We start from the raw sequence: 27,553 nt of genomic DNA, 5'->3' as shown, positions 1-27,553 counted from the left end.
CCTTTGTTTCCTTGGTGATTTCATCTTTCACTCACCACAGCTAAAAGCCTCTTGGGCATTCATTCAGACCACATGTCCAGGGTCTGAAAGCCCCAGTCATAACTCTGTCATTTGTCTTGCCACTGCAGATCTCCTGTTTAAAACATGTCATGTCCCTTGGTCCCTCCCAGGTCCAGAAGAAATCAACAATGTCTGTTTGGGAGTAGTAGTTTAGACAAATCTGATGATATTCTCCAAATTATGGCAACATTTACCTTGAGACTCACTGACTTTACTGAGAAGGTGGGTTGAAAAATATGGTTTGGGATCAAGAAATTAAAGAGGCTAAAAAGTCTCATGACTGTATGTATTCAATGCTTTCCTCAAGAAGAGACCATTCAGGGGCAGCAAGGTGGCACAGTGAATAGAGCTCCGGCCCTGGAGTCAGGAGGACCTGAGTTCAAATTTGACCTCAGACACTTAACACAAAAACTAGCCATGTGACCTTGGGCAAGTCACTTAACCCCAATTGTCCTCCATAAAAAAAAAGAAGAGATCATTCAAGGTGCTTGACATGGTGAGTTCTGAACAATACCATAAAAAAATAAATTTGATTCTATATTAAGAGATAGAAAAGAACCAACTGCCAATGTAGGAGTCATTTTGGAATCAGATATTTTCATCAAAATAGAGGAAAGGATAAAGAAGACAACATTGCATTCGGTTACAGCAGGTCCAACCTAATCTAGTTAAACAATCGACTGAAAAATAGGAAATGGACAAAAATAAAAACATTGACTAACAACATTTCTTAGGAAAGTTTAACCATTGTAGGAACAACAATATTGAAGCCAAAAGACCCCAGAGATCATTTAACCAGAAAATATCTGACCTCATTGCTAAGGGGAGAGACATAGCAGCCAAGTGCCCAACTTTGCAAAACATTAAGGAAAGTGATGATAGAAAATTATGAGCAATATTGTCTCACAAACAGCAAAATGCTGTGAAGTTGGCAGATGGGTAGGTGTGAGACCCAACTAAACCATATAATTTTGAAGCACCTAAGGATTAAGCGGGGAGGGCAATATATCGATGTGGAATGGAACTAACTGATCTCCTGATGTTGCTGTCTTCTCCGGGACAAGAGTAGAATCACCAAATTGAGACTCAGTTATCCACGAGGAAGTGGCAATGGCATTACATAGATCGAGTCAGGAAGGGCAGTTGGGTCTGACCAGACACATATGAAAGACATCCATGTCCAAGGTGATGCAATTTTAAAGGAACTCGAGATTGTTTTTCAAATTTTCAAAGATTGGAAAGTTCCAAATGAATAGAAAAGATCAATGATGGCACTTTTAAAAAATGGTAAGAATAACAACTATGAACATTTATATAGAACTTACAAATTTACAAAGTGCTTTCCTCACAAGAATGTCCCATAGGATGTATTGTTATCCCTGTTTTATAGATGAGGAAATGGACTCGGCAGTCCACACTTAGTAAATGTCCAAGGTGGGATGTGAGCCAGTGTATCTCCTGACCCCAATTCGAACACCCTTTCCACTGTACCTCACGGTCTCTCTGATTACCAACCCATATGCCTACTTCTTCGTCTCTATAAAATCTTTATTGGAGGGTTTAGTACCTATTAATGATGTTCTTAATAAAAACACAAAAGAACAGGCAAGTTCTCATAGACAAATTTTCTAGAGTAGACCACATTTTCAAGGTCACACAATTGACAGGTATAGAGAATTTAAGAACCTTGATATCTACTTTTTTTTTTTTTAGGGCAGTTGGGGTTAAGTAACTTGCCCAAGGTTACACGACTAGTTTTTTTGTGTGGGTGTTAAGTGTCTGATGCTGGAACTGAACTCAGGTCCTCCAGACTCCGGGGCTGGCACTTTACTCACTGTGCCACCTAGCTGCCTCATGATATCCACTTTTTGTTGATTAAAAAAAAGGAGTTTCTAACTTGGGAAATCAAAGTGCAAGCCCTAAAGGATCTCTTTAAACAACACATATCCCAAGCTTATGTTAGTATAACTTAAGATTTCATGACAGATGGAATTTGTCCTGGTAGGTTCTGAGTACTGGCTTGTGGGCTGTTTGGGCCACTTTATCAGTGAAGTAATTAGCCCTCTTGCCCTTTGAGCTGGGGAAATATTCCTAAACTATTGAGGGGAGAAGGGGACACCACTGAACATTGTGGTGAGAGTTCAGGAAAGTTAAGGAGTCAGGCCCCATGAAGGCTGCAGATAGACAGCTGGTCTCAGAGGATGACCCCTGATGGAGAGAATTTGGGTTGAAGTCCTGATGAAGGGGAAATCAATTTTGAGCGCCCCATTACAGAAGATAAAATGAACACATCATTACCCCAATCTGAAAGATATTTGGGCATAGGCAGAAGAAAGGGCTAAATTTGAAAGTTTTCCCTTTTTTCCCCTTGTTACCTCCTCACTTGAGGTACCAAGGAACAGAGACTACCATGGTGCTTACTTACTCCCTTGGTGGAAGGAGACAACTCCAATCACTCTCAAATGTGAAGAGGCCTACAGCTTAGGCTGTAGCTAAGTAGACTTTTAAGCCATTATCTCCCCAGGAAAGGAGAGGACAGAGCATTTGGGAGTAACGAGTCAAACAGAAGTATCCAATGTATTCAGTCAGCTGCTCAGGAAGAAAAGAATCCCTGGCTTCCTTGGAGACTCCGCTCTGCTGCCACTTTTACTTGAAGTCTTTCCTTCTCACATGCCTACCCCCCACCCCAACTGGTAAGTTTCCTTCCCTGCCAAATCACCTCGTATCTCTACCTGCTTGTGTGTATGTTGTCTGCCTGATAGAATGTAAGTTTGAGACAGGAACTGTACTTATGTTTTTATATGCCCTGTACCTAGCATGGTGCCCGACACGTAGTAGGTGCTTAATAAGTGTTTGCTGATTGGTTTGTTGACGAAGATGGCTGAAAATAATGGAAATACCATTCTTTTGGAAGGATCAAAAGCAACGGAAAGACCCAAGGTTGGCCCAAAGCAGCTATACGGATTGCCCATGATGACCTTCACGTGAGGGCCATAAAACATTGTCAAGGACATGTGTGTTTGGAGGAGAAAGGGTGCCTATTATGTAATGAAAATAAAGCACAACAGATGGACAGTCAATCGGTCCTATATGCATGGCTACAAAACACAAAACCCCCAGAAAGTGGTCTTTAACATATTCTCTGATGAAGATTTGTGAAAAGACACAGGAAAGAACTGCCAAGGATGAGAATCCATGGGATGGGTCTCCATCTGCACCAATGGAAAGTGCCCACACTGCTGAGAATGGGGATCCATTAAAGTCTGTAGAGCCTTTTTTTTTTTTTTTTTTTAAGCAATCGGGGTTAAGTAACTTGCTCAAGGTTACAAGGCCAGTTATTTCTGGGTGTGGTGCTGAGTGTCTGAGCCCGGGATTCGATCTCCAGGTCGTCCCAACACTGAAGCTGGTACTCTTACTCGCTGAGCCACCTGGCCACCCCTAAGCAATTGGGGTTAAGTAACTTGCTCAAGGTTACACGGCCAGGTGTTTCTGGGTGGGTGCTAAGTGTCTGAGCCCGGGGTTCGATCTCCAGGTCTTCTCAACACTGGAGCCGGTGCTATTACTTGCTGTACTACCTGGCCGCCCCTGTAGAGCCTTTTAATTGGGGTTTAACATTTGAAGACTCAAAGTAGGGAGGTTTGAATGATGGGACTTGAGGTGCCAATGACAAAAAACCGGGGAAGATGACGTTTAGGGTCCAGGGCTTTTGAAATTGCTAACTCTATGTAGCCTAAGGCCTACTGAGGAAAAGAAGACTTATTTTAGGCAGGACTCTTGAAGCCAATTTCAATTTAGAACATCTCAAATTAGAGTCTGAGATCATCATTGTTTGCATTCCAAAAATTACTGGCGGATAGAAGGCAAGGGGGTGGTGGGAAAGGCCCATCTAGCAGCTATCTTCCTGCCTCCCTCTGCTTCCCATCAGTTGGAGAATTATTCAGGCATATTCAGACTACTTGTATACTTTCTCTTGGACTCAGACATGTACCTCTGAGCTGGAAACCAGTCCCTTCTTCCTCCTCCTTTTCACCCAAACCTTTCTTTACTGCCACAATTCAAGTCTTGTTTCTCATCGTCTGGGACCCTGGCGCCAAGCTGGTCAGGAAATTCTAATGCCCTTTGTTTAATCTTTTCTAGCATCCTGGCAGTACAACAGAAGAGGTTCAGAATGGGGAGTCAGGGAACCTGGGATCTATTCCTGGCTCTATCTATTGTTACATGAAATTGGAAAAATCCCAACTTTTCTGGGCCTCCATTTCATCTGTAAAATGGGGCTAATAATGCCTGCCCACTCTCCCTCAGAGGATTGTTAATGAGGATCAGATTGGGGTGATTACTAGCAATAGAAAACAGATGAATTCATAAACACTTTTGAGATTTGCAAAGTGCTTTACAAATATCTCATTTTATCCTCCCAACAAGCTGGGGAGGTAGGTGCAGTTATTACTCCCATTTTACAGATGAAGAGGCTAAGGCACAGAGGCTAAGTGACCTACCCAGGGTCACACAGCTAGTATGTGTCTGAGGCAGAATTTGAACTCATGTCTTCCTGGTTCCATGTCTGGCACTCTATCCCCCGTACCACCTAGATGCCTAATGGCTGTGGAAGTCCCTTCAGGTACTCTACAATAATGTAAGGTATTAGTAGTATGGCAGTCTATGATAGTGAAAGGAATACTGAAGTCAGATTAGATTCTAGTCCTGATCCTCCACTTCTAGAGATCTGACTCCACTAGCGAAGTAACCAACTTTAACTGAGGTTCATCTGCCAATGGAACCTGCCCTACCAACCTCATGGGGTTATTGGAAGAATTAAGGATAATGTGTATGAAGTGCTGTGTGACTTAAAACCACAGAACTTAATAAAGATGAATTGTCATGAATCACAGAACAGAGCTGCGGGAGAGCCGACCTTGGAGATGTTCTGAAGGTCCAACCTTCATTTCTTGCTGAGGTCCAGATGGGGTAGCTTATTTGCTCAGACACACACAGCTAATAAGAATTAGGTAATCATGAATTTTTAGAACTGTCACCATAGATCAAATACTTTTAGAAGAAATTCTCGTCTATGAGTGTGCTCTCTAAAATATTATCAAAGGCGTTAATTAAGATCATGATTTAAAATAACAACAGCAAACATTTATATAGCACTCTCTATGTCCTAGGCTTCATCATGCTAAATGCTTCATAAGCATTATCTAATTTGATCCTCACAACTCTGGGAAGTAGGTGCTATTATCCTTATTTTACAATTGAAGAAAGAGAGATGTTGAGTGACTTGCCCAGGGTCACATAACTAGTAAGTGCCAAAGGCTGAATTTGAACTCAGGTCTTCCTGACTCTGGGCCTCGCACATTATCCACTGCATCACCTAACTGCCGGTCTACATGCCTTCCAGTATAAATACCAGATTGGAAAGAATAGGCCCAATGCCCAGAGTGTTAATGTTACATGCATATTGGTTCTTCAGTTTAAGCATCTCTTATCTAAGGTGTGTGGGCAGGAGTAACCAAGACAAGTTGTTTTTAACTCCATTTTATAATATTCCTGGGCTCAGGAAATGCAATCTTTTCTCAAGCTGAACAGAAGAATCAGTCCCATTTAGTGATGGCATGAAGTCAATATCCAGACAACTCTCTAAACTTTGGCACAGAGAACCCATTCATTTCCTTTGCTTAATGCTATTTAAATGTTACCTTTGCCTCATAAGAGTCAGAGGCAGGATGGCATAATGGAAATAGGGCTGGCTGACCTACAAACTAGGATTACTCCCATTCAAGTTCAACCTGTGACAAATACTGGCTGTGTGATCCTAGACAGTTTACAGAACCTCTCAGCGCCTCCATAAATTCTAAGACTAAGGTTGCAGGATGGTAGGTCTGTAATGGCACATCACTTCTCCTCATCCAGGAGCTCCTTCCACCAATGAAATCCTAGGTCTGACCCCTCAAAACTCTCCCTGGTGTGTAGGTCTCTGTTGGGAAGCAGAACTTGATTCTCTAATACTAATCATTGCTGATGAAAAGGAAAGTAACACCTGTTGCCCAAGCTCAAGGCTAGTTCAGGATTTCACCCAAACAGCACGTACTCAGAGGGAGATGTTCATCAGTATAAAGAGAACAGAGCATCAGACTCAGCTGAGGAATTCGAGTCTTTAATTCTGAACCAGTTTCCTCTTCTGTAAAATAAAGGTTTGGATTAGGTTCTTTTTAATGTCTCTTCTAGCAATTAAGTTCTGTTTCTTTCCTTTTCCATGGCCACTTAATTGGTCTGTATTCATAGCACTTTATGTCTGATTAACTTGCAATAGTTTCAACTGGTCTCCCCACTGTCTCTTTTCCCTCCCATCCTCCTTTACACAAGCAACAAGATAAGCTTTCATCATACAGCTCCCCTGCTCAGGAACTGTCAATAATAATAACAGCATTTATCTAGCACCCGCTATGTGCTAAGAATTCTACAATTATCTAATTTGATCCTTACAACAATCCTGGGAGGTAGGTGCTATTATTCCCACTTTACAGTTGAGGAAACAGGCAGACACTTGTCCAAGATCACACATCTAGTAAGTCTGAGGATGGATTTTACTCATGTCTTCCTGATTCCAGGTGCAGCCTTCTATATACCATCTCACCTGGCTGACTAAATTTAAAGGGGGACTAGACCTTGGAAGCCACTTAGTCCAGCTCTCCTCATTTTGCAGATGAGGAAACCAGGGTCCAGAGAAGGTAAACAATTTTCCCAGGATCATAGAGGTGGTAAGTGACAGAGGTGGGGGTGATTATGCCCGTCATCTTGAGAGCTCATATAGTTAACAGGATTTAAGGGACAATTCCTTAAACAGGTCCTAAGCTCCAACACTTGAAGATGACAAAGGCAACATCACTCAGCAATGTAAGCAATACAATTTTAATTCTGACCAGTGCAGCTACAGGCCCTCTTCTTTCCACTGTTCTGCTGGCATTAAACATGTCAGTATGACATTTTCAGGGTAAAAAAAAAATGACAGAGATACATAACATTATGATACAAATGATAAATTATATTTATACAGTAAATAGTGTCAATAGTCAGCACAAATTCAAAAAAGCAGCCTGCTCCAGGATTATGAAAAGTTTGGTAAATATTTCAGTTGTAACACTTGTAAAAAGTAAGCAAGGTTTGTGTGAGATTCCACTTGTGAAAAATAAACCATATAATTTTTCCACAATCTGTGCAATATTAATACATACAGTACACATTAGAAATAGTAACAGCAAAAGGGAAGATGGAGAATATCATGAGCTGTACTTCGTGTGAGCTCAGAAAGACTGTAAACAGCACAAGATGGAACCCACCCACCCAAAGCCCCCCCCCCCCCCCCGACCGGCAGGGTCCTCTTCCCTTTTCCCCTCCTGCCCTAGGCCTCCTCCAGCACATACTGTGGTTTCTATAGAGTATAAAACTGACCAAATAAATAACTGACCACACTTCAGGGTTCCAAGTCATACCAAGAATTTTTTTTGGATTTTTGTTTTTTATATAAAAGAATTGCTAACACTATTTGAACTTGGGTCAATTTGACCAGTAAGGCTATTTTTGGGTCCCTAACATATCTGACCAAAGCACCTTATTGGGAAAGTTAAAATCCAAAAGGGGAAGAGACAAACAAAAAAATTTCTTCTAATAAAAAAGGGGGATGGGAAGGTGGTTAAAGGAGAGGAAAAGGGAGAACTCAATTACATGATGGCCCATCAGAAGAGAGTAGCATAAGATCCTGAAATGGCTTTAAAACTTGAACATGATGGACCTTTATAGATCAGCTAATGCTGCCCAGGTCTGCCACCTCTGGCAAATACTAAGCATATGAGCTGAATCTTTTCCACAGACTATTTAACAGCCGGAGGTTGCTCCAGGTTGGAAATGAAATCAGGGCCCTGGAACTTGTAGGGAAATCTTGTTTCCCCTCTACCCTCACCCAATATTGGCTTCTGAGTAGCTCACAAACACTGCCTGACATAATTGCTCAAGTAATTAAGAAGTATGATTTTTATTTTCCCAAAAGAGAAAGAAAGTGGTAGAGAGTATTCAAAGTGGCTTGGTTAAACGGTTTCAAATAAGAGCATGCAAGTTATTCTCTCAGACCCACAGCCTTTTATTCATACCACTCCATGACGGTGTTTCCTATTTTCAGATGTAAAGATCACTTACTCTCCCTGATCCCAAGAGAAAGTTATTTTGAAAAGAAAAAAAAATCTCTAATACTCTTATAAATATTAAGTGACTAAAAATCCACTGAACCTGTAATGACATACTTAAAACTTTGTATATACTAGCAGAATTTTTTAAAATGAGAAATTAATTTATGAATAACCAAACCCAAAGAATAAACAGAATGAACCTTCTTGCCACAGCTCAACTGGAAAGTGCATTTTTCATATGCCAATGCCAAAGCCTGGAAAATTCCTACTCTTAGAAGTGAGTTGCTTCTGGTCTACACCACCTAACTTAAAAAAAAATTTTTTTAATTGAAGTGGGGATAGTATGGCAGGACATAAGCAACATTAATGCATTTTTGTGGATAACATAATGAAAAATTTTTTTTTCTCCTGTAAAATCTTAGATGATCATTCTTAAATCTGCCTTTATACATTCAAGATTAATAGGGAGAGGGATCAACATATATTAACATCCAAATTTTTAGTATTTTGAGGATTCTGAAGTTAGCTTCAACCTGCAGGGCTCACATCAGTGACTAGTAAAGTCTGGACTATTTTCTGAACCTTGGCTAAAGGGCACAGCTCAGTCCCCTAGTTGTTTACTGTACCTTCCTTCTGTGTCGTGCTATTTTAGGTTATTTCAATATACACAGTAAGAGCACAGCTGCAAATCTAGTTCTGACATTCCTCTGCCTCCCTTCCCAACAATGACATTAGTTCATTTCAGCAATGTTCTGACGAGATTTAGCTGGGTTCAGAACTCTTCAACATGCACCTTTGAGTGTAACTTGTGGAGTTTTGGAAGGTGGTGAGTGAAAGTAAAATCCTTAGGGGAAAAAAGGCTGCCCAAAGTGGAGAAAGTCAATTTTGTATACAAATAATATTAAATCATCTTTAACTCAAGCAAGGATTAATTTAGATGAAATCAAACTCATGCAGAGTTAAAGATGTATTGTTCAACTTACAATTCAAGTTGTAAAGAGAACTAATTGTTAACCTGGAAAGTGCCTTTTGTAAAAAATAATTAGTTGATAAAAATTTAGAGTCACATTCATACATTAGAATTTTTAAAATTTCAAGATGTTGATATTATAGTAAGAAAAATAGCCTCTCTCATGATCTACCTACAAAGGCTAAAAGTCGGTTCAGTTTGGAAAACTACCAAAAAGGGGAAGAAAGGAAAAGGCAACTTGAGGCTTTTTTTTTTAAATCGATGTCATCTTAGTGTAATCATATTCCCATATTTTTTCTATAAAGTCTCAAGAATTTGCTTTCATTTTTTTCATTATGAACTGTTGTTCAAAGTGTTTTAGTGTTTTTTCTTTCCTTTAAAATTCCCTTACAGAAACAGAGCTAAAAACCATAAATAAGACAGCATTTTAAACCATAAAAATGACACCTGCCAATATTTTAATTTCAGCCAGACCTGATAAAATTCTATCAAAACTAGACAGTTAAATAAGAACCACATTATAAAAATGTTAGCAAAAGGACTATTAGATAATTTTGCAAACTCAAATATGAAACTGTACTAAAAACAAAATATGTGCAAAAGTATACAAGAATAACTGCATATAGCAAGGTTAAGCCTGAATTAGTTTTAAAGCTTGCCCTAGTGAATTTAATTCAAGAGTTGTTCCACTGTATTTTTTCTTTCAACTCACATGGTAAGTCAAATAAAAATAAAATACACACAATAACTTTCAAAAAGAGTCACTACTGGACAAGTACAGAGCGGAAGCCTCATTTAGCACGAGCATAGCATGCCGTCCCCAGAAAGATCACTAAGAGTCCCCATATAGTAGTGTATAAGATTAACACTGCAGACATCACATCTTATGCTTGACAGTGTAAGAACTCTCAAGTGAAGTTTTGGAGCAAACCTGCTTTCCGCATCCAAAGTTATGAGAAGAAAGTGGCATGATTTTGTGTTGCAAGGTTTGATGTGTAAATCTGGTCTTCTGTATGCCCAACTATTCTCCTAAGAATAAGGACTATGGGTGAACCAACAGTCAGGAACTGTGTAGTTATGTGCAAAAAGCGGTCACTAGCACTCTGTCTTATATCTCCAATGACTAAGAGAAATGACTAATGCAGGGGACAATTTTAGAATACAGCACATTGTTCTGACATCTGCAAAAGAGTATAGAGGGAGCTGAAATGGCAGGCTTCTCCCTAGAGGGTACCGATGACCAATACAGACAGACCAATTTCACTTCTGGGTCATCAGAACATTTTAAGAAATGCCTGATGAACTGAAGTTAGGGACTATCTGCCAAGACTACAATTAGATGAACGAGTAGAGGCCAACTCTTCTCAAAGCCATAACTGTAAACCACAAATTTATGTTCAAATCTCTCGCACTTCATTCAGTTCAAACAGAGTTTTGTTCATTTTACTCCAACGAAGACTTCAATCTGCAAAATGTTCTGGAAAGGAAGCTCTGTTCATCTGGGATGTTATAAGAGGAAAGGGTTGGTTGTACTTGTGGACTGGGATGCAGGTGGAGGAATTCCCGTACTATGAAGAGGTTGGGACATAGACCCTGAAATGGTTATCCCTTGGCCCATTCTAGTCAGAGATGTCACACTGCTCAAAGATGGTATTGGTGCCATTCCAACAGCTACTGGTGCCATGGAAGGCAGAGGTATTGGCTCCATGCTCACTGATGACATAGTACTGAAAGAAGGACTTGTTCCCATGATGGGGCTTGCTCTCATCTGGTTTAATGTCAGGGGCTGAGGCTGATTCACCTGGAAAGGATTGATCGGAGTTGGTGCTGTGGAAGAACCTATTAAAATGGAAAAAGTCCATGATTAATAACTTTGAAACAATCCAGAGATCTGGAATCACAAATATGTAACTTTCTTAGAGAAGGGAGAACTATGTCTTGTGATAAAATCTATATAAGATCTCTCACAAAAGTGCAAGGTAATCTTGCTACTAACATAGTTGATTGATTTGGGAGCTTTGAATGCAGAACGAAGTCTGGCACCAATATAGTGAGACCATGGGAATTGGGGCCAATCATGCTAAGAAGAGGCAAACAGCGCAGACTAGAAGCAGAGAAGGCCTCTAATCAAGCTCCCATGTCAATCAGCAGTGGGATCAGATCCAGCTTGAGAAGGGGAGACCCAGTCTCCAAAAATCCCCCCGCAAGAACAACCAACCCCTCCCCCCAAATTACTGGACTTAACCCAGTGAGTTTTATTCCTCAAAGGAAACACCTTAAATGTCACAAGACCGGCAAGGCTAAAAAGATGTCCATGAACCGTGGGCTGAGAAGGGGCCTCGGAGGCCATGCTGTCGGCTCATCCGTGAACAAGGACTCCTCTACAGTACCTCTGAAGCAAGGGGTCATTCAACTTTTGTTTAATATCTCCCGTGATGGGAAATCCACCCCCTCTGGAGACAGGCCATTCCACTGCAGCTACGCCTGTTAGTGTCTTCTTCTATCAGGCATAATTTTGCATCACTGCTGCTTCCATTTGCTGATCCTAGTTCTGCCCTCAGACTAATCTGTGTGACAGCCCTATACCAAGTACATGCAAACAGCCATCCTTCCCCTCTAACTCTTCTCTTTTCCACTTCCTTCAGCTTGACCCTTACATAGCGTAATCCAGAGGCCTCTTACCAGCTCAGCTGCCTTCCTCTAGCTATTCCCCAGTTTATCAATGTCCTCCCCAAAAATACGGCACCTAGAATTGAACATGATACTCTCGATGTGATCTGACAAGAACAGAGTACAGCTGGATTTTATCATCACTCTAGTCCTCCCTGGAGATTATCTTCAAATCCTCTAAATTTCTGCTCAATTATTTAAAAATCAGTTTATAAGATACAGAAGAAATATTCTCATTTTATAGTTATGTTGGGGGGGGAGGGAGAGAATATACAAAGAAAAGGGAATGAGCTTAACGAGAAAAAGGAAATCACATAGGTGGTATGGAGGGATTTGTCCTAGAGGCAGATGAGATCCTCCACCTTTATGCAGCAGGGCAGAAGGGGAATGATGACATACAGGTGTGGCAACTGCCCCAGGGATCCTTATATACAGATTAGAGGCAACCTAGATGGTGAAGGGTCTTGAATCCTTGTCACAGGAAAACTAAAGAACTGGGCAAGTGTTGCCTGGAGAAGACTGGGGAGGGTGGAGAGGGAAAGAAGGATGATAGCTATATTCAAGTATCTATAGGCCTGTCATGTGGAGGAAGGATCAGACTTTTTCTGTTTGACCATAAAGAGTAGAAATAGACAAATAAATGACTGAAAGGAGAACATTTAGAGTAGATGTCAAGAAAATCTTAACAAATGGAGTGGCCCAAAAGTAGAATGGGCTGCCTTGAGAAGTGATGGGTTCCCTGTTCCAGGAGGCTGGATATAACTTATCAGTTATATTATAATATAACAGGGATTACTTTTGCCAATAGGTTGAACCAGATTTTTGCTGACCTCCCTTATAATTGTCAAATTTTGATTCCATGATAGGATTCCCTCACCCTGACCTCAAGAATTGACTTCAAACAGCTTTTGGCTCTTTCAAAAATATCTACTCTCAAAAAAGGAAGGGAGAGAGGAAGGAAGGGATGCAGGAAGGAAGGAGGAATAATGTACTGCTGACTTTTCTACCTCAAACTACCAAAACCCTAGCTTAGGCCCTCACTGGCACTATCACAGTCACTTGACTAATAGCTCTGTGCTTTCTGGGTCCCTCTAATCTATCTTCTATAGAGTTACCAAAAAGTCTTCTGAAAGTACAGGTGCCACTCCACTCTGGTTTAAAAATTTTCAGTGTCAGGGTGGCTAGGTAGTACAGTGAATAGAGCACCAGCCCTGGAGTCAGGAGGACCTGAGTTCAAACCCAGCCTCAGACACTTAAAACAAAAACTAGCTTGTGACCTTGGGTAAGTCATCTAATCTGAACTGCCCTCCAAAAAGCAAAACACAAAAAACCCCACAAAAAACCCCCCCAAAACTTTCAGTGTTTTTCTACTGCCTACAGAATAAAGTATAAACTTCTGGCTTTTATTGTCTTACACAATCTGCCTCTAAGTTAGTACTACTAGTAAAAGAATGTTCCTTGACATTCCACCATTCCACCTCTATTATGTTACCAACAGGCCAACTCCCATGTGCAGAATGAACGCTGTTCTCTTCTCTACCTTTCAAAATCCTTTATCTTTAAGGCTCAGCTCAGGGGAGACCTTCTCAGTGAAGCCTGACCTCATCTCCCCCAATAGTTAATATGCTTTTCTTCCTTAAACTTCCTTGTAGTCACCTACCTACATATGTGCTACACATTCCAGCAGAATTTCAGTTACTTAAAAGTAGAGAGACTGGGTGCTTCTGTCTTTATACATCTAGTCTAGTACTTATCACAGTACCTTGCACACAAAACATGCCTAAAAAATTGCTGACCTAAAAACTATGTCTAAAATGTCATTCCCAAATTTGTAAATGTGACAGTCTAAATATGTACATGACCTTCAAGAGGATTGCTTTGAAGAATAACACTCATTTGAAAGAACAGATAAAATATGTGTCATAATTGGTTTTAAATAAAAGTCTACTTTATAGTCACACCTAATATATCTCCCATTACCTATATACTCTGGAAGGGACAGCACTCATGTACATGAATAAATTCTAGCATGTTTGCTTAAAAACAGAAAAACAATACAAAACAAATTATTTTAGCTTCTACTGTCCTCTCCCTAGGTATTTAGTCCCTGCCATTACAGGGTAGGGCAGAAGGGAAATGATGGAATATAGGAACTTCATACTGCTCCAGCTTTCTTTCTTTCTTAGTGGAAAAAAAAATTGTGAAGTAGATGTGAAGCTAAGAAAGTAAATTGTCTACTTTACCTCTTTTCTTGCATTTGTTAAGGTAACCACAGGAAAAAAATGCACAAGCAGAGATTGTCCAAAGAGCCAGAAGAAAACTGATATAATCTGCCTGAAACTCTTTTTTTTTTTTTTAAAGAGAGAACAAATAACCTACAAGCACTATGGAGTGCAGTGATTCTAAACCTAACACACAGTAGGTATTTTCAATAAATACTTACTGATTGACTGATGCTTTTTAATCTAAATCAAACTTTCTAAGCATTTGCTCAAATTTTACATATTATTACAATATAGCTACTGGCTGTTGCAAGTTATCTTTCCCAAACCTACCACCACCTGCGCTGACACTGACTCAAGTGTCTATTTACCTCAGCTCTACTGAGAATTTATAATTCAAATTTCCATTTTCTAGTGAGACTGGAAAATTTTCCAAACATTTAAGTAGCTGGTCAGCATCATCATTTAATACTTTGGAAGGTTAGACTTACTATGATGGCTCAGGAGCCCTTAATGTTTCTTAGCTGAGAAAAGAAAAACTATTCATCTTTGATCTCTGTTTCTAATGACTGCTTCCCTGCTGTCTATGAACATGTTCAAGTCTCCTCCAGCCTTTAAAATTTTTACTTGAGCCTACAGTCCTTAAAACTATCATCTTACATCTTCTCCCTTTCATTGCTAAACTCCTGGAAAAACTGTCTACTCTTACTGCTTCTGCCCTTCTTACTACACACTTTTCAACTCCTTAAAATCTGGCTTCTGATTCCATCAATCTACTAAAACTTCTTTCTCCAAAGTTGTCAATGATTTTTTAAAAACAAAATACTAGTTGTACTGGCATCTTTTTTTTTTTTAAAAACTCTATTTAATTTCCAAGTATACGGTTTCCCTCTTACTCTTTTCAGCAAAACCTTTATTTTACAAAAAAAAAATTTATCTTTTCAAAGAGTTCAGCAAAACCAACTAGCACTTTCATAGTATCTTATAATACATGTGAAACAGAGCCCAGAGGAAGCTGGGAGTCAGAGCAGCTAGACATGGTTGGGAGGAGAGGACACATCCCAGAGAGTCAGGCTTGTGAGTAAAAGTTGGTGTTTGTCACCTGCTGTGACAGCTAGGCTTGTGTGGGTCTGTGGGAAGGCTAAAGGATGCTGCTACTCCATATTTAGAGTTCCCTCTATTTATGTAAAGAAGGCAGGGAGGTATATTTTTCTCAATTCTTTCTCTGGAGTTAAGCTTAATTATAATTAGGAAACATTCAGTTCTTTTTGTTGTTTTATGTTTACGTTGTTGAAGTCACTGTATATGATGTTTTCCTTGTTCTATTTAATTCACTGTCAGTTCATTTAAATCTTCCTATGCTAATCTGAACTGTATATATTCACTCCAAAAGACTCATGATGGAAAATGCTGTACACACATCCAGAAAAATAACTACAGAGTTAGAATGCAGATTGAAGCATATTATTTGTTCCCTCTCTTTTTTCTGTTTTTGTTTGTTTCTTCTTTCTCATGGTTTCTCCCACTGGTTCTAATTGTTTGCTACAACATGACTAATGTGGAAATAGGTTCAATATGAATATATATGTAAGAGCCTATATCAAATTACATACTGCTTGGGGTGGGGAAAAGGTAGGAAGAAAATGTGGAACTCAAAATCTTATGGAAGTGAATGTTGAAAACTAAGAATAAATAAATAAATTCTATATATTCATCATTTCTTACAGTATTATTCCATTACATTCATGTGCCTGTAGTTGATGAATTCTTCATCAGTAAGTCAATGACCTTCTTCAAGCCTTAATTTTCCTTGTTCTCTTGGAAGTATCTGACATTCTTTAATACCACCTCCTCCTGGCTACCCTATCATTCCTTGGTTTCTGTGACACTGTTCTCTCCTGGTTCTTCTCCTCCTACCTACCTCTCAGACTACTTTTCAGTGTCCTTTGCTGGCTTATCCCTCCGTCACCCTGCTCCCCTGAGGCAGCTTCTCTGTGACTTTTTATCTTCTCTCTATACTTTTCCCTTTGGAAACTCATCAATTCTTATGGATTCAATTATCATCTCTATGCAGATCACTCAATCTCAAATGTATATATCTATCCCTATTCTCATTTCTAAACTCCACTTCCACAGTGCCAGCTGCATTTAGGCAGCAGAGTGGATAGAGTACTGGGTCTGGAGTCAGGAAGAACGGAATTCAAATCCAGCCTTTATAGCACCAATGCAATATTCACAGCGCCAATGGTCACTACATAATGCTTGATCGCAAAATATAACAGACTCTCCATATAGAAGACAGAAGCAAAATATTTATTCACACACCAGAAAACCAAATCTCCAAACCAGTAAACTGATTCCATCATAGTAGCAAAGAAGTTAATAAGCCACAACAGCACAGAGAGCCTTTAGCATCCTTTAGCCTTTCCACAATCCAACACAAGCTTAGCTGTCATAGCAGATGGCAAATATCAACTTTTACTCCCAAGGCCTGTCTCTCTTGGATGCATCTTTCTCCTCCCAACCACGTCTAGCTGCTCTGACTCCCAGCTTCCTGTGGCCTCTGCTCTACCCTTCAGCAAACTCCTCCCACCACAGGCACCATGTGATTACATTCAGCCTGTTAGGGGGCAGGATAGATTTTCAAAGCAGGGAAGGTCTTCAAATTCCCTTAGGCTTATTAAGGGGCAGGGAAGATCTTCAAATTCTCATTACCATTCCAGCCTCAGACACTTACTAGCTATGTAACCCTAGACAAGTCACTTAAACTGTTTGCCTAGGTTTCCTCAACCTAAAATGGGGCTAATTAATAGCACCTACCTTGTAAGGTTGTTGTGTAGATCAAATGAGACAGTATTTGTAAAACCCTTAGTGTAGTGCCTGGTACACAGTAGGCTCTACATAAATGTTTATTTCCTCCTTCCCTCATTAGCTCCTACCCGATCTAAATTAGAATTCATCATCTGATTTATAAATATGTCCCTTCTCTTAAGTTACCTATGCTGGCACAAGGTCTTTCCTTGGTTTACAAATTTGGGTACTCCCAGTAATTTGGGTTCATAACTTTAAAGTCATCCTTGATTCACTCCTCTCCTGCATCCAAACAATGAAGTCTGAGGTCTGCTATGCCACCTTCCTACCCCCAACTCCTAGGGAGTTGCTTTGCCCATTAACAGATGTTTTTTGAACTTAATTCCTATAGCTCAATATTGTCTGATTATCAAAGTTGTTACTAAACTAACAACTCATGTAGTTATTCCCCAAAGAATTTTCAAAAATGGAGAAAAAAATACAAATTTGAACTTTGAATCGCCACTAGATAAGTGCAGGCCAAACTCAAATATATATCTGGTCATTCAGGGAAATTGTGAAAATTTCAATAGCTGTTTGCAAGAAGGACAAATCACACATCATCACTACAAGAAGAAGAAATAGAAGGGTCAGATTTTTCTTGAGCCTTGTCCTTCAGCTCATAAAAAGCTCAATTTATTCTCAGCAATACAATGATCCAAGACAATTCCAAAAGACTCATGATGAAAAAAATGCTATCCACTTCTGGAAAAAGAACCTATCAAGTCTGAATGCAGATTAAAGCACACTATTTTTCACTTTATTTTTTTCATGTTTTTTTTTTTTGTCTGTGTTTTCTTTCACAACACAATTAATAGGCAAATGTGTTTCGAATGACTGCACATGTATAACCTATAATAAATTTCTTACCATTTCTCAGAGGGGGGGAGGAAAAGGAGGGAGAGAGAGAATTTGGAGCTCAAAATTTTAAAAAAGGAATGTTAAAAATGTTTTACATGTAATTGGGGGGAAAAGTAAAATGTTATTTTAAAAAAAGATAAGAGTTCAGCTTTGATACCTTAGTCTGCTAATACATCTTCATGCACTTGGCAATAATTGTCTTGGTTAAGGATTTCTTCTAGAATTCCTTACAGACAGATCTGCTTCATTTTAACTTGGGGAAACATTTTTCCAATGACATAACCAAATCAGGAGAACAAATTCAGTAACACATGGCTGCTAGATAACTGGGATTATAATGTGTTTGAGAAAGAGATGCAAAACTTCATGGCCAGAAAGCAAGAGTGGGGAACCATGGTCTACATTTCATGTGGCCTCAAGTACAGGTAAGTATCTATCTCCAAAGTGGTAAGACCATCTTTAACAGTAATATGCCAAAAGGCCTCCAGATGGGGTTGTGGCTCCATCGAGGTATAACCTTTCCAATGGGGAAAAAAAGAGATGTAGCTCACAGATCATAGGACTGTGAACTAGAAAGGACCTCAGAGATTATCTAACTCAAGTTACTCTTTCCTTTTTTTTAAAGCAATCGGGGTTAAGTAACTTGCTCAAGGTTACATGGCCAGTGATTTCTGGGTGTGGTGCTGAGTATCTGAGCCCGGATTTGATCCCAGGTCATCCCGACACTGGAGCCGGTGCTCTTACTCGCTGAGCCACCTGGCCGCCCCTCAAGTTCCTCATTTTTAAAAATGTGGAAACTGAGGCTCTGAGGGGTGAAGTGACTCATCCCATACTTGGAGAACTGAGATCCAAACTCGGATCTTGATTCCCCATCCAGCACTTGTTCCACTGCATCAGAGAGCACTGAGCTTTTTTTAAAAAGGATGAAAAGACCTGAACAATGTCTATCTTTCTGCACTTCAGGTAGGTATTAAAATACCTTAAGAAATTCTAGCAATATTTGTCTATTTAAAACAAATCTTAAGGCTTCCAAAAAATTTCTCTTAAAACACAAAGTACATTAAGCTTAAAAAATATTATTTAGCATTTGATTCCATGGAACATAGTTACTAACAGAAAAAAAGGCTCCCCACCTACTAAGACTAAGACTCTGCTCTTGAGCAGCTGATAACAAGGGAATGCTGAGCTGGCATGCTATCCATTTTTTCAGAGCAAAGCAATGAATACAGTAAGGAGACAGTCTCTCAGTAAAGGAAATATATTTGAAAAACTGGATTCAAAACCAACTATATACTGATATATTTGCCATTTAAGTGCTAGGACATATATACCTGGAGCTAAGAATGGATTCAGTGAAGGAACAGGTTGTGATGGCTTGGTTATTAGAGAGTCCAGATTCACTAAGGCTGCATTGGGGCCCAAAAAGGACTCGGGTGTTTTCCGAGCTCCGCTATGTTTGCTTGTAGCCAAATTCACAGGTTGAGAATCAAAGAGATCTGGACTTGATGTACCGTTGTTTTGGGATGGTAGAGAAGAAATGGATTCAGCTAAAAAAAGAGGAAAAAAATTGAAATGCTTAGGTACTAACTAGGAGATATATATCCTAAGAATATAGCCAGTATCACTTACAGAGCCTTCATCAAGTGTTAAGACATTTTTCTCATGCAAAAATATTTTAAGAATCATAAATTGTACTACAATAGAGACTCCAAAACTACTTTTTCATTACTTCACATTTAAGTTTAATATACAGCCACAGAACTTTCATTTAGTTTTGAAATTAGCCTATGAAAACATTTGAAAATATCTTTAATATATCCTCCCACCCTCCAAAGAGCAGAACTTCCATATAAATGACCTAATTTATCCTTACTGTGTAAAAACCTAGTTTACAAAATCTCCACAAGGCTATTTCATAATTACCTAAGTTGTAGACCCTAAACTATTATATGTTTCTGATTACCTATCTTTTACCACTCCTTATACCAGGGCTCCGCAGAGCAATGCTCACAGACGTTCTTCTGGGGCAGGAGGATAAGGGGCATTGGGGTGGAATGGAACACATAAAAAAAGGAGAAAGTGCAGAAGTGAGGGAGATAGACATACAGACACAGAAAAATAGGAAAAAAGGAACACAAGGTGGGAAGTGTTAAAGATTGTTAAAACACCATGGTGCCTCAGATGCCATGCAATGACAACTGTCCTAAGTTGCCTGTTCCTGCCAAAAAAGACTAATATTTCTAACAAAAGCCATACCAGCTTCTTTTCTGAGAATAGGATACTTTATTATACAAGACTATCTTTATAGTAAACCTTTGGGTTTTTTGAGTTTCTACCGACTATCTATGTGATTACTAAAGTCTTCATTCTTCCTTTCTCAACTTCATTCTATCACCTCTTTACCCTTTCCCTTCCTTTCTCTTTTTTTCAAACTTATCTGCCACTATAGACATAACTACCCTATCTCTCTCTCTCTCTTACACACACACACACACACACACACACAGACACACAGACACACACCCCTTTCTCCTTTGCATAACCCTAGAGTTGGCACCAGTAGCTTTTGCTCAATTCTTCTGTGGGAAGTGATGGTCTTGGGTCTACAAAAGAAGGTACTGCAATGACAAGTTACAATAGGAAGTGGATAGGTGAAAGCGTTTGCTGGGTTGGTATGATCTTTGGGCAGCACAAGGTCAAAGATGGCAGGAATATGTCTTATCCATGTGCATATGCAGGTTAGTTAATTTTTAGAAACTTTTATTTGGGTATCCTGAGTCCAAGTGTTAGTCTCCTGTTAAAACCCAAACCACTTTCCTTTTAAAAACAGAAGCTGGGGAAGGAGGGGAATAGTTAGGATTTCTACCTGAGCCACTATGTGCCAAAGTGGCCTTGTAGGTGTTGTAGAAGGTCTTGGTGGCAGCAGAAATTTTGAGTTAAAGGGAACAGCTCTGGAGGAAGACTTGTTCAGGTCTCAATGATTTAGAGTGGTTAACAAGGCCCTGGTACATGTGAGCAAGGAGCTTCTGCAGTACTAGAAGAGAGGGTCCATTGCTGGGCACAAGGGAGAGCATGGCATCCATACTTTCCAGGTGGGTTTGGGTTACTGTAATCATAAATGGGGAAAGGGGAAGAGGAAAGAAATGAGGGCCAGTATAGGTAGCAGAGAGATCAGTAAGTAAATCTGCCCTGTCCTTTTTTTTTTTTAACTTTGGTTATGGGTTTTATTGGGTGGCCTGTTAATCACTCTAATTTTTATGGATTCCTTTTGCCTAAAGAGGCCAATAGAGGCATCTCTCCAGGGGTACCATAAGACAAGTGATGGAAGAGTTGAGAGAAAACGGCACTATTATGCAAAGTGGGTTCAGGGCCTGGACTAGGTATGACCTGTGGTTTGGTCTTAGGATGGATGGGGGAGGAAAAACTGAACAATGCTTCCCTAAGCTGGAGCTCACATCTTCTGAAAATACTGAATACAAGCCAGGCAATTCTTACTAAGCAGAAGGCTGAGTGACTGAGATGGAAAAAAGTTATCTTTTGGCATCTAAAACTGGCAATTTTGTTTGACTAGGTAAGAACAGTAAGTAGTAATATAGTTATGTAGCACTTCAAGGTATGTAAAGAGCTTTCCTTACAAAAGTCCAGTAAAGTGGATAGTATAAGCATTACTACAAATATGAAGAATAAGCTTAGTAGTTAAATGGTAGACAAGTGTTATAACTACAAGTAAAACCCACATCTTTCCTCCCAACATTAGACCTAACACTTTCCACCTACACCATGAAGCTTCTCAAACAAAGTCTTCTTGGATATGTGACCTATGCAAGAATCCGAGAACATCATTGGTGCATTTGTCATAGAAGAAACAATCTAGACAAGAAAAAGTAGTAATTTCTGAGGCAGAAAATGCAGAAATTTTTTTCTGATTCAATAAAATGTCATTTGGAAATTAGAGAATCTACAAAAGCAATAAAGAATGGAGAAATAAAAAGCAAGGGTAAATAATGGAATTGTGACTTGTTACAAAGTATCAAAAGCATGATAGCAAATACCATACTCCATAAACTTTTTGATACATTGCATATGTTATTTCCTAGAGTAAGAAGTCTTACACTATTAAGACAAAAATGTGAAGCATACAAAGTTAAAAAGTATGAAATATTTCCTTCTGAACCCTAAGTTTTATTTCTATAAGCATAAATGAAATTAGTTATTGAATATATTATTGGGGGAGAAAGAAAAAAACTAACCCTGTGTCCATCACTGTGATACATACCTGTCTTTTTAGAAGTTCGGAGGTTGTCAAATTCAGAAAAGTCATCTTTAAGTGTACCATTCAAGTTATTGAAGAGATCAAAAGATCCTATATTAAAGAAAAAAACTGATAACTAAATATACAACCATGGGGCAAAGTCACTTTATTTTTCTATGTCTCAATTTGCTTTTCTCTAAGACTTCGCTACAGCTAGGTCAGAGCTCTGAGTACAGTATGCAACCATTTCCATGGTGTGCTTTAATAGAATTGGAAAAGCCTGCCCCCCAAATACTGCCTTGCCAACAACTCCTACAAGTAAAGCACTTGGGTATCAAGGAAAGTGATTAGAGGGAGAAAAAGGAAAGAGATGATAAAAAAAAAGATAAGGGGTATGAGACACTACTGAGTAAAGAAGAGGCAGATCTGACTTATAGCAGGAAGGAGGGGAATAATGAGATTCCCTGGGTAGTCAAATGAAGTATGAAGGCAAAGGATCCCTGGGAGAAGTGAAAGACAAAACAACCTTACAATTTGCCTATGGGCCCAGCCTTGGGTAGAATTATCAACACATGCCCATTCCTTTCTTCATTTGGATGTTGAAAGAATTAATGAGAATATTTATGAAACATACTGAGTTTCTGGGAAATAAAGTGTTTTTTATAAGCATAAAGGGGTGGTGAGATCACTACAAATTAGTGCCAAAATGTGGCAGACTGTGAAAGACAGACATGAAACTCTGGTGTTCTATGTTATATGCTATTCAATGTATAAATAATAAGCAGGTGAGGCAAATTTAGGAAATCAACCATGTTTAGACCCCAAGGAATAACTCAAATTTAAAATTATCATTAAGTTACCTTCCTTAACATTTCAATTTGGCAGTTGTGCAGTAAAACAAGCCAAATACAAGCATAAAGTCTTACCAGAAGTGGAAACTGTTTTGTTAGTAGATGTTGGTCCCCAAGGATCTGTGGTAGATTTTGTTACTCCACTAGCTGACTGGGAAGGTACCCATGGATCTGTGTTCTTTGGAAGTGACTGAGTAGAGGACCCAGCAGATGCCCTCCATGGGTCAACAGGGACGGCAGGATTGGCACCTGCAGAAAGAAAACATTGCCAGAATTCAGAGATTCTTCTTTCTGAAACCTTAAAGCCCCTGGAGCTGTATAACTAAATCTATTCTATGTTGAGAATAAAATAACATGTTCCAAGGCTGTCACAAAAAAGAATATTAAGTAGCTTATTAGAAAGTTTAAAACTGTCATTGTCTCTCCCACTAGAACCTAAGTTGTTTGAGGGCAGGGATTGTTTTAACTTTGGTCTCCCTATAACCTAAGTACAGTTCCTGGAACATGAGAAATGCTTAATGCCTGTTGACTGAATGATATTACCAACTGCCCCCCACAATAAGTAAAACTCCACATTGCTCCTGAAGATTTCCTAACTAGCAGCAGTTTGTGAATGTAAAAAAACAAGTTATTTTTCACAATGCCTCATCTAATGCTTTGGAATTAGAGCACCAGGTTCAAATTCTGTCACAAGTGTGACTTCAGGCAATTTGCTTAGCTTCCCTGGCCCTCAGTTTACTTATGTCTGACAAAAGGGAGTTGGATTATAAGGCTTTTGAGATCCTTTGAAGCTCTAGATCTAAGATTATGTCAGTGAGTAATTAATTATACATGTGTAAAATCTACACTGAGAGAAGTGTCTTGGGACAATGACATCACAGCATGTTTAAATTCACAAGGGATGGGTATTTGCTAAAAGAATCAACAAGTTCTCAGAAACGGCGTACTAGGTCTTTTTTAATTCAAGATTGAGAGGGGAAGAGTGGAGGTATAATGATAGCAGCAACTAATTTCAGTCCCAGAGAAGCCTAGAGAAATGGTTTCCTGAGTCTTAGACTTCTGGCAGTAAAACAAATCGTCAGTAATGAGAAGGATGGCCAGGACCCGTCCACCACCCCAGAAACATCGACCTCACTCCCTATCATCTCAAAGTGGAGCTTCATTCCCCTTGGGATCATGAAGTTATTATAGCATCAAAGATTCTGTCTCTGAAAATGCTAGAATGCAGCCGGGAAGGAGTTAGTGATCCCTTAAATTTTTGTCAGCTGGCTCCTTAATTATCAATGTGGATACCTCAGCAGGGATTGACAACCAGCTGAGAGAGCAAGAATGGACAGTGTTCATGGTGGAGAGGAAAAGGCAGAAGGAAGAAAGGGGGACTGACTGTAGTTACAAGGGTTTCAAAGGTAAACTTTAATTTGTGGTTTTGCCCATTTTTGCCACCTTTGGCACAACTGAACCAAGCTAGAAGTAAAAGAAAATAACATCACATAGGAACTAGAAATAGGCTAGTAGAGAAACACTGTCTCAGGTTAAAATGAGTCAAAAATGTATTTTCAATTATTTCCTTCATCAAAAACATATCCTTAAATTTTTTAAAAACACCATTCAATCTTTCTTAAGTTCAGTTCCCTTTGCTCTTAAGTAAAACCCTATTTTTCCTCGTAAGCATAAAGAAGTAAGTTTTATCTTTCATCCTTTTCTGCCCTATTACATCTTCTAAATTCTTTAAAATCTTTCCATCTGGTTCTTTCAAGGCCCTCCCTTCAGAAATATTATTGCCTTTCAAGGTCAAGAATTCTTCCTAATTCTCTCTAGTGTATTTAAAAACAAAAACAAAAATATCCAGAGTTTCAGAATCCATAAATTTAAAGCCACAATTCCATATTGTAAAATCTGTTTGAGCCTATTTACATCTTAAATGCTCTAAATGTACATTTAAGTAAGTCTCACTCCAACAAAAAGTATAATGATATAACTGACAGAGCACTGGGGTAACAAGGTAGAGATTTGGGTTTTAATTTCAACTTGTCACTGACTTGCTTTGTGACCAAGGAAAAGTAATTTTATTAAGTTTTCTTAGCTGTTGGTCATGAAGTATTAAAACTTTCAATATACTAAGAAATCTCATATTCAGTTTCCCTTCAACCCTAAATCCCTTTTTGGTATTTTCCTCTGAAAGTTTGAAAGACTTAAATACTCCCTGGAATTCTTTATTTAGTAGAATGTTTTCCTAAACAAAGAATGAACAGTATCACTCTAAAAAAAGGCACATTTCCCTACATCAGCCTTAGAATTTCTCTCTAGAGAATCATAAAATCTCAAGAGTTGGAAAGGATCCTTAGAAGTCATCGAATACAATTTTCTACTCAGCATAAGAATCCTTAAAAACATGCTTGAGCTCAACCAGAATTTTTTTGGGGGGTGGGGGTGGTGATGGGGCTGGACCTGTGATCTCATTGGAATAGGTAACTCCTGATGAGGAACCAGCTTTTCAATGCAAATCTGCACTTACTCTAATTGTACAGATTAAGGGGCACTGAGAATCAATCTGCCTAAGGTCTTATGGCCAGTATGTACTGGAGGTGAGACTGTAACCCAGCTCTTCCTGGCCCTGAGGTAAGTCTCTAGCCACTACACAACACTATCACATTCCAACTATCATGACAAATCTGAAGAATTGTTTAATTCCAGTGCCAAAAACCCCTACTCTTATATGCAAAGATTATTTAATTTGGAACTGAACTCTTGAATTTCATAGTTTTTCAATGCATAGAGATCTGCCTTCCAAGTGTTAGCCACTGAGGTATAATTTCAACATTCACGACTTACCTTACAATATACTACTACTGGTCATTCCAGTTTTTGGAATCCCCTCCTTCCTGCATTTTTAGCACTTATGTCCACAATATGGTGCGCTGGAAAGAACACTGGACATGGAGTAAGGAAGAATTGGTTCAAATGTTTTTTTTTCTTTTTTTAATTATCTATGCTGTATTTTTATTTATTTTGTTTAACATTTCCCAATTACATTTAATATGGTTTGTAGCACTCACGGTGAGCTAGATACCGCTGGACTGAATTATACATTTTAGGTGATTATACCATTGAGATAGATTTGAAACTCATTTAATGACTAGATCCAGAGAGTAGTCATTAATGAACTGATGCCAATTTAGGGGGAGGTTTCAAGTCAAGTTACCCTATCCTAATCCTATGTTAGTAGTGACTCTGGAATAAAAGGATCTGGGTTCTAATTCCACCTTCAAAGATGACTATGTGACCTTCCTGAGCCCCATTTTCCTCGTTTTTAAAATGAGGAGGTTGAACTAAATGATCTCTAAAGTCCCTTCCCGCTCTAGATGTGATTTTACATAGGAAGAGCCAAGGATAACAGAGGGACAGTCTAAATTGTTACAATCTGCACCCACATGTTAAAAATCCTAGAAGAAGCATTATGGAAAGTTAAATGGATTTATGGGAAGGAGCTAATACCCACACTGATTAAGATCATGAATCCACCTAAGCAAGAACTATATAATCGATAGGTTTTAGGGAGCCACCAAAGGTTTTGTCAACAAGATAATGACTAAAGTTGTGCTTAAGGAGGATTTATCTGGCAGTATACTCAGGATGAATTAAGAAATCCATCAAGTCCTAGTGGGTAGGAGGTAGAGCTCCTACAGCAGTAACAGGTCATGGAGGCTTGAATTAGTTTACTGCTATGCAGCTGTCAAAGAAGGTATAGAGAGAGCTGAGAAAAAACTTTTTAATTAAAAAAATAAATAAAAAGAACATTGGACTAAGAGTCAGATATGGGGTCATTTCCCAATCCTGCTAACACACAATATAGTCTTGGGCAAATCACATCCCCTCTCCTAAGCCTATTTCCTCACTTTTAAAAGGTTGGACTAGATAAGGGTTTCTTCATCCTTTTTGTCAGTTTGTTGAAGTCTTTGGACCCTTTTTCCAAATAATATTTTCAAATTATTTAAGAAAAAGCTCCATTACAATTAGAGGATGATGAAAATAAAGATGTATTTTTTTTTCCTTTTCTGATCCAAGTCCATAGAAAACTATACACCAGCCCAAGTTAAGGACCCTTGCTGTAAAAGGTCTCTTAAGAGCATCTAGTAGCCACCAGCTTTCCATGGCTCAATTAGGTGGAAAGTACTTGAGGGTTTTATTTACATTCCACTTACATTGTCCCCTCTCCCCCCAACTGCCCCCACAGGACAGGCTAGGATTATAGGATTTAGAGTTGAAATCCGACCATAGGGATCTCTTCAAATTACAGAAGAAATTGAGGCTCAAGGAAAGGTAAATGAGTGGCCCACACTTGGTCCCTTGCTTAAACATGCTTCTAAGAGAGGCATAAGTTCAAACCCAGAGCTCTGTAGGTCTGGTTGCTACCTTGGAGATAAAAGAGGCTCACAGAGATAAATTGATTGGGTGGGGTCCCACAATAATTAGCAAATGACAGGGCTTAACACATAGGCCTAGAGCAAGGTTCTGGGAAGCTGAGAGGACCTCACCTCAGACTGAGCTGGGGTGGCCATTACCTTCTGAGTGTTCCCCAGGAACAGCTCCTTGGCATAGGCTTGGCACTTCAGGCCTATTAGCCATATTAACTTTGA

General features: G+C 39.2%; 1 protein-coding gene across 6 annotated transcripts in view; it reads right to left on the bottom strand.

Moving 5' to 3' along the window:
• Positions 1-6,953: 6,953 nt before the first annotated feature.
• The window catches only part of EPN2 (epsin 2), a 104,955-nt gene continuing 84,355 nt past the window's right edge, over positions 6,954-27,553 (bottom strand). For 5 of the 6 annotated variants that reach the window (XM_069085199.1, XM_069085200.1, XM_069085198.1 and 2 more), the window contains exons 6-9: positions 22,992-23,165; positions 22,090-22,176; positions 19,145-19,360; positions 6,954-11,049 (exon numbers count right to left, since the gene is read on the bottom strand). In XM_069085199.1, the coding sequence (XP_068941300.1) occupies positions 10,718-11,049; positions 19,145-19,360; positions 22,090-22,176; positions 22,992-23,165 (809 nt within the window). In that variant the 3' untranslated portion in view covers positions 6,954-10,717. The remainder of the gene's footprint in view (positions 11,050-19,144; positions 19,361-22,089; positions 22,177-22,991; positions 23,166-27,553) is intronic. The other variant, XM_069085202.1, reaches the window with a different exon arrangement.

This window comes from Petaurus breviceps, unplaced genomic scaffold (genome assembly GCF_028583685.1).
Source record: "Petaurus breviceps papuanus isolate PSGF00001 unplaced genomic scaffold, PetGlider_PUasm1.0 175, whole genome shotgun sequence".
Lineage (NCBI taxonomy): Eukaryota > Metazoa > Chordata > Mammalia > Diprotodontia > Petauridae > Petaurus > Petaurus breviceps.
This window is presented reverse-complemented; position numbering and strand designations above follow the sequence as displayed.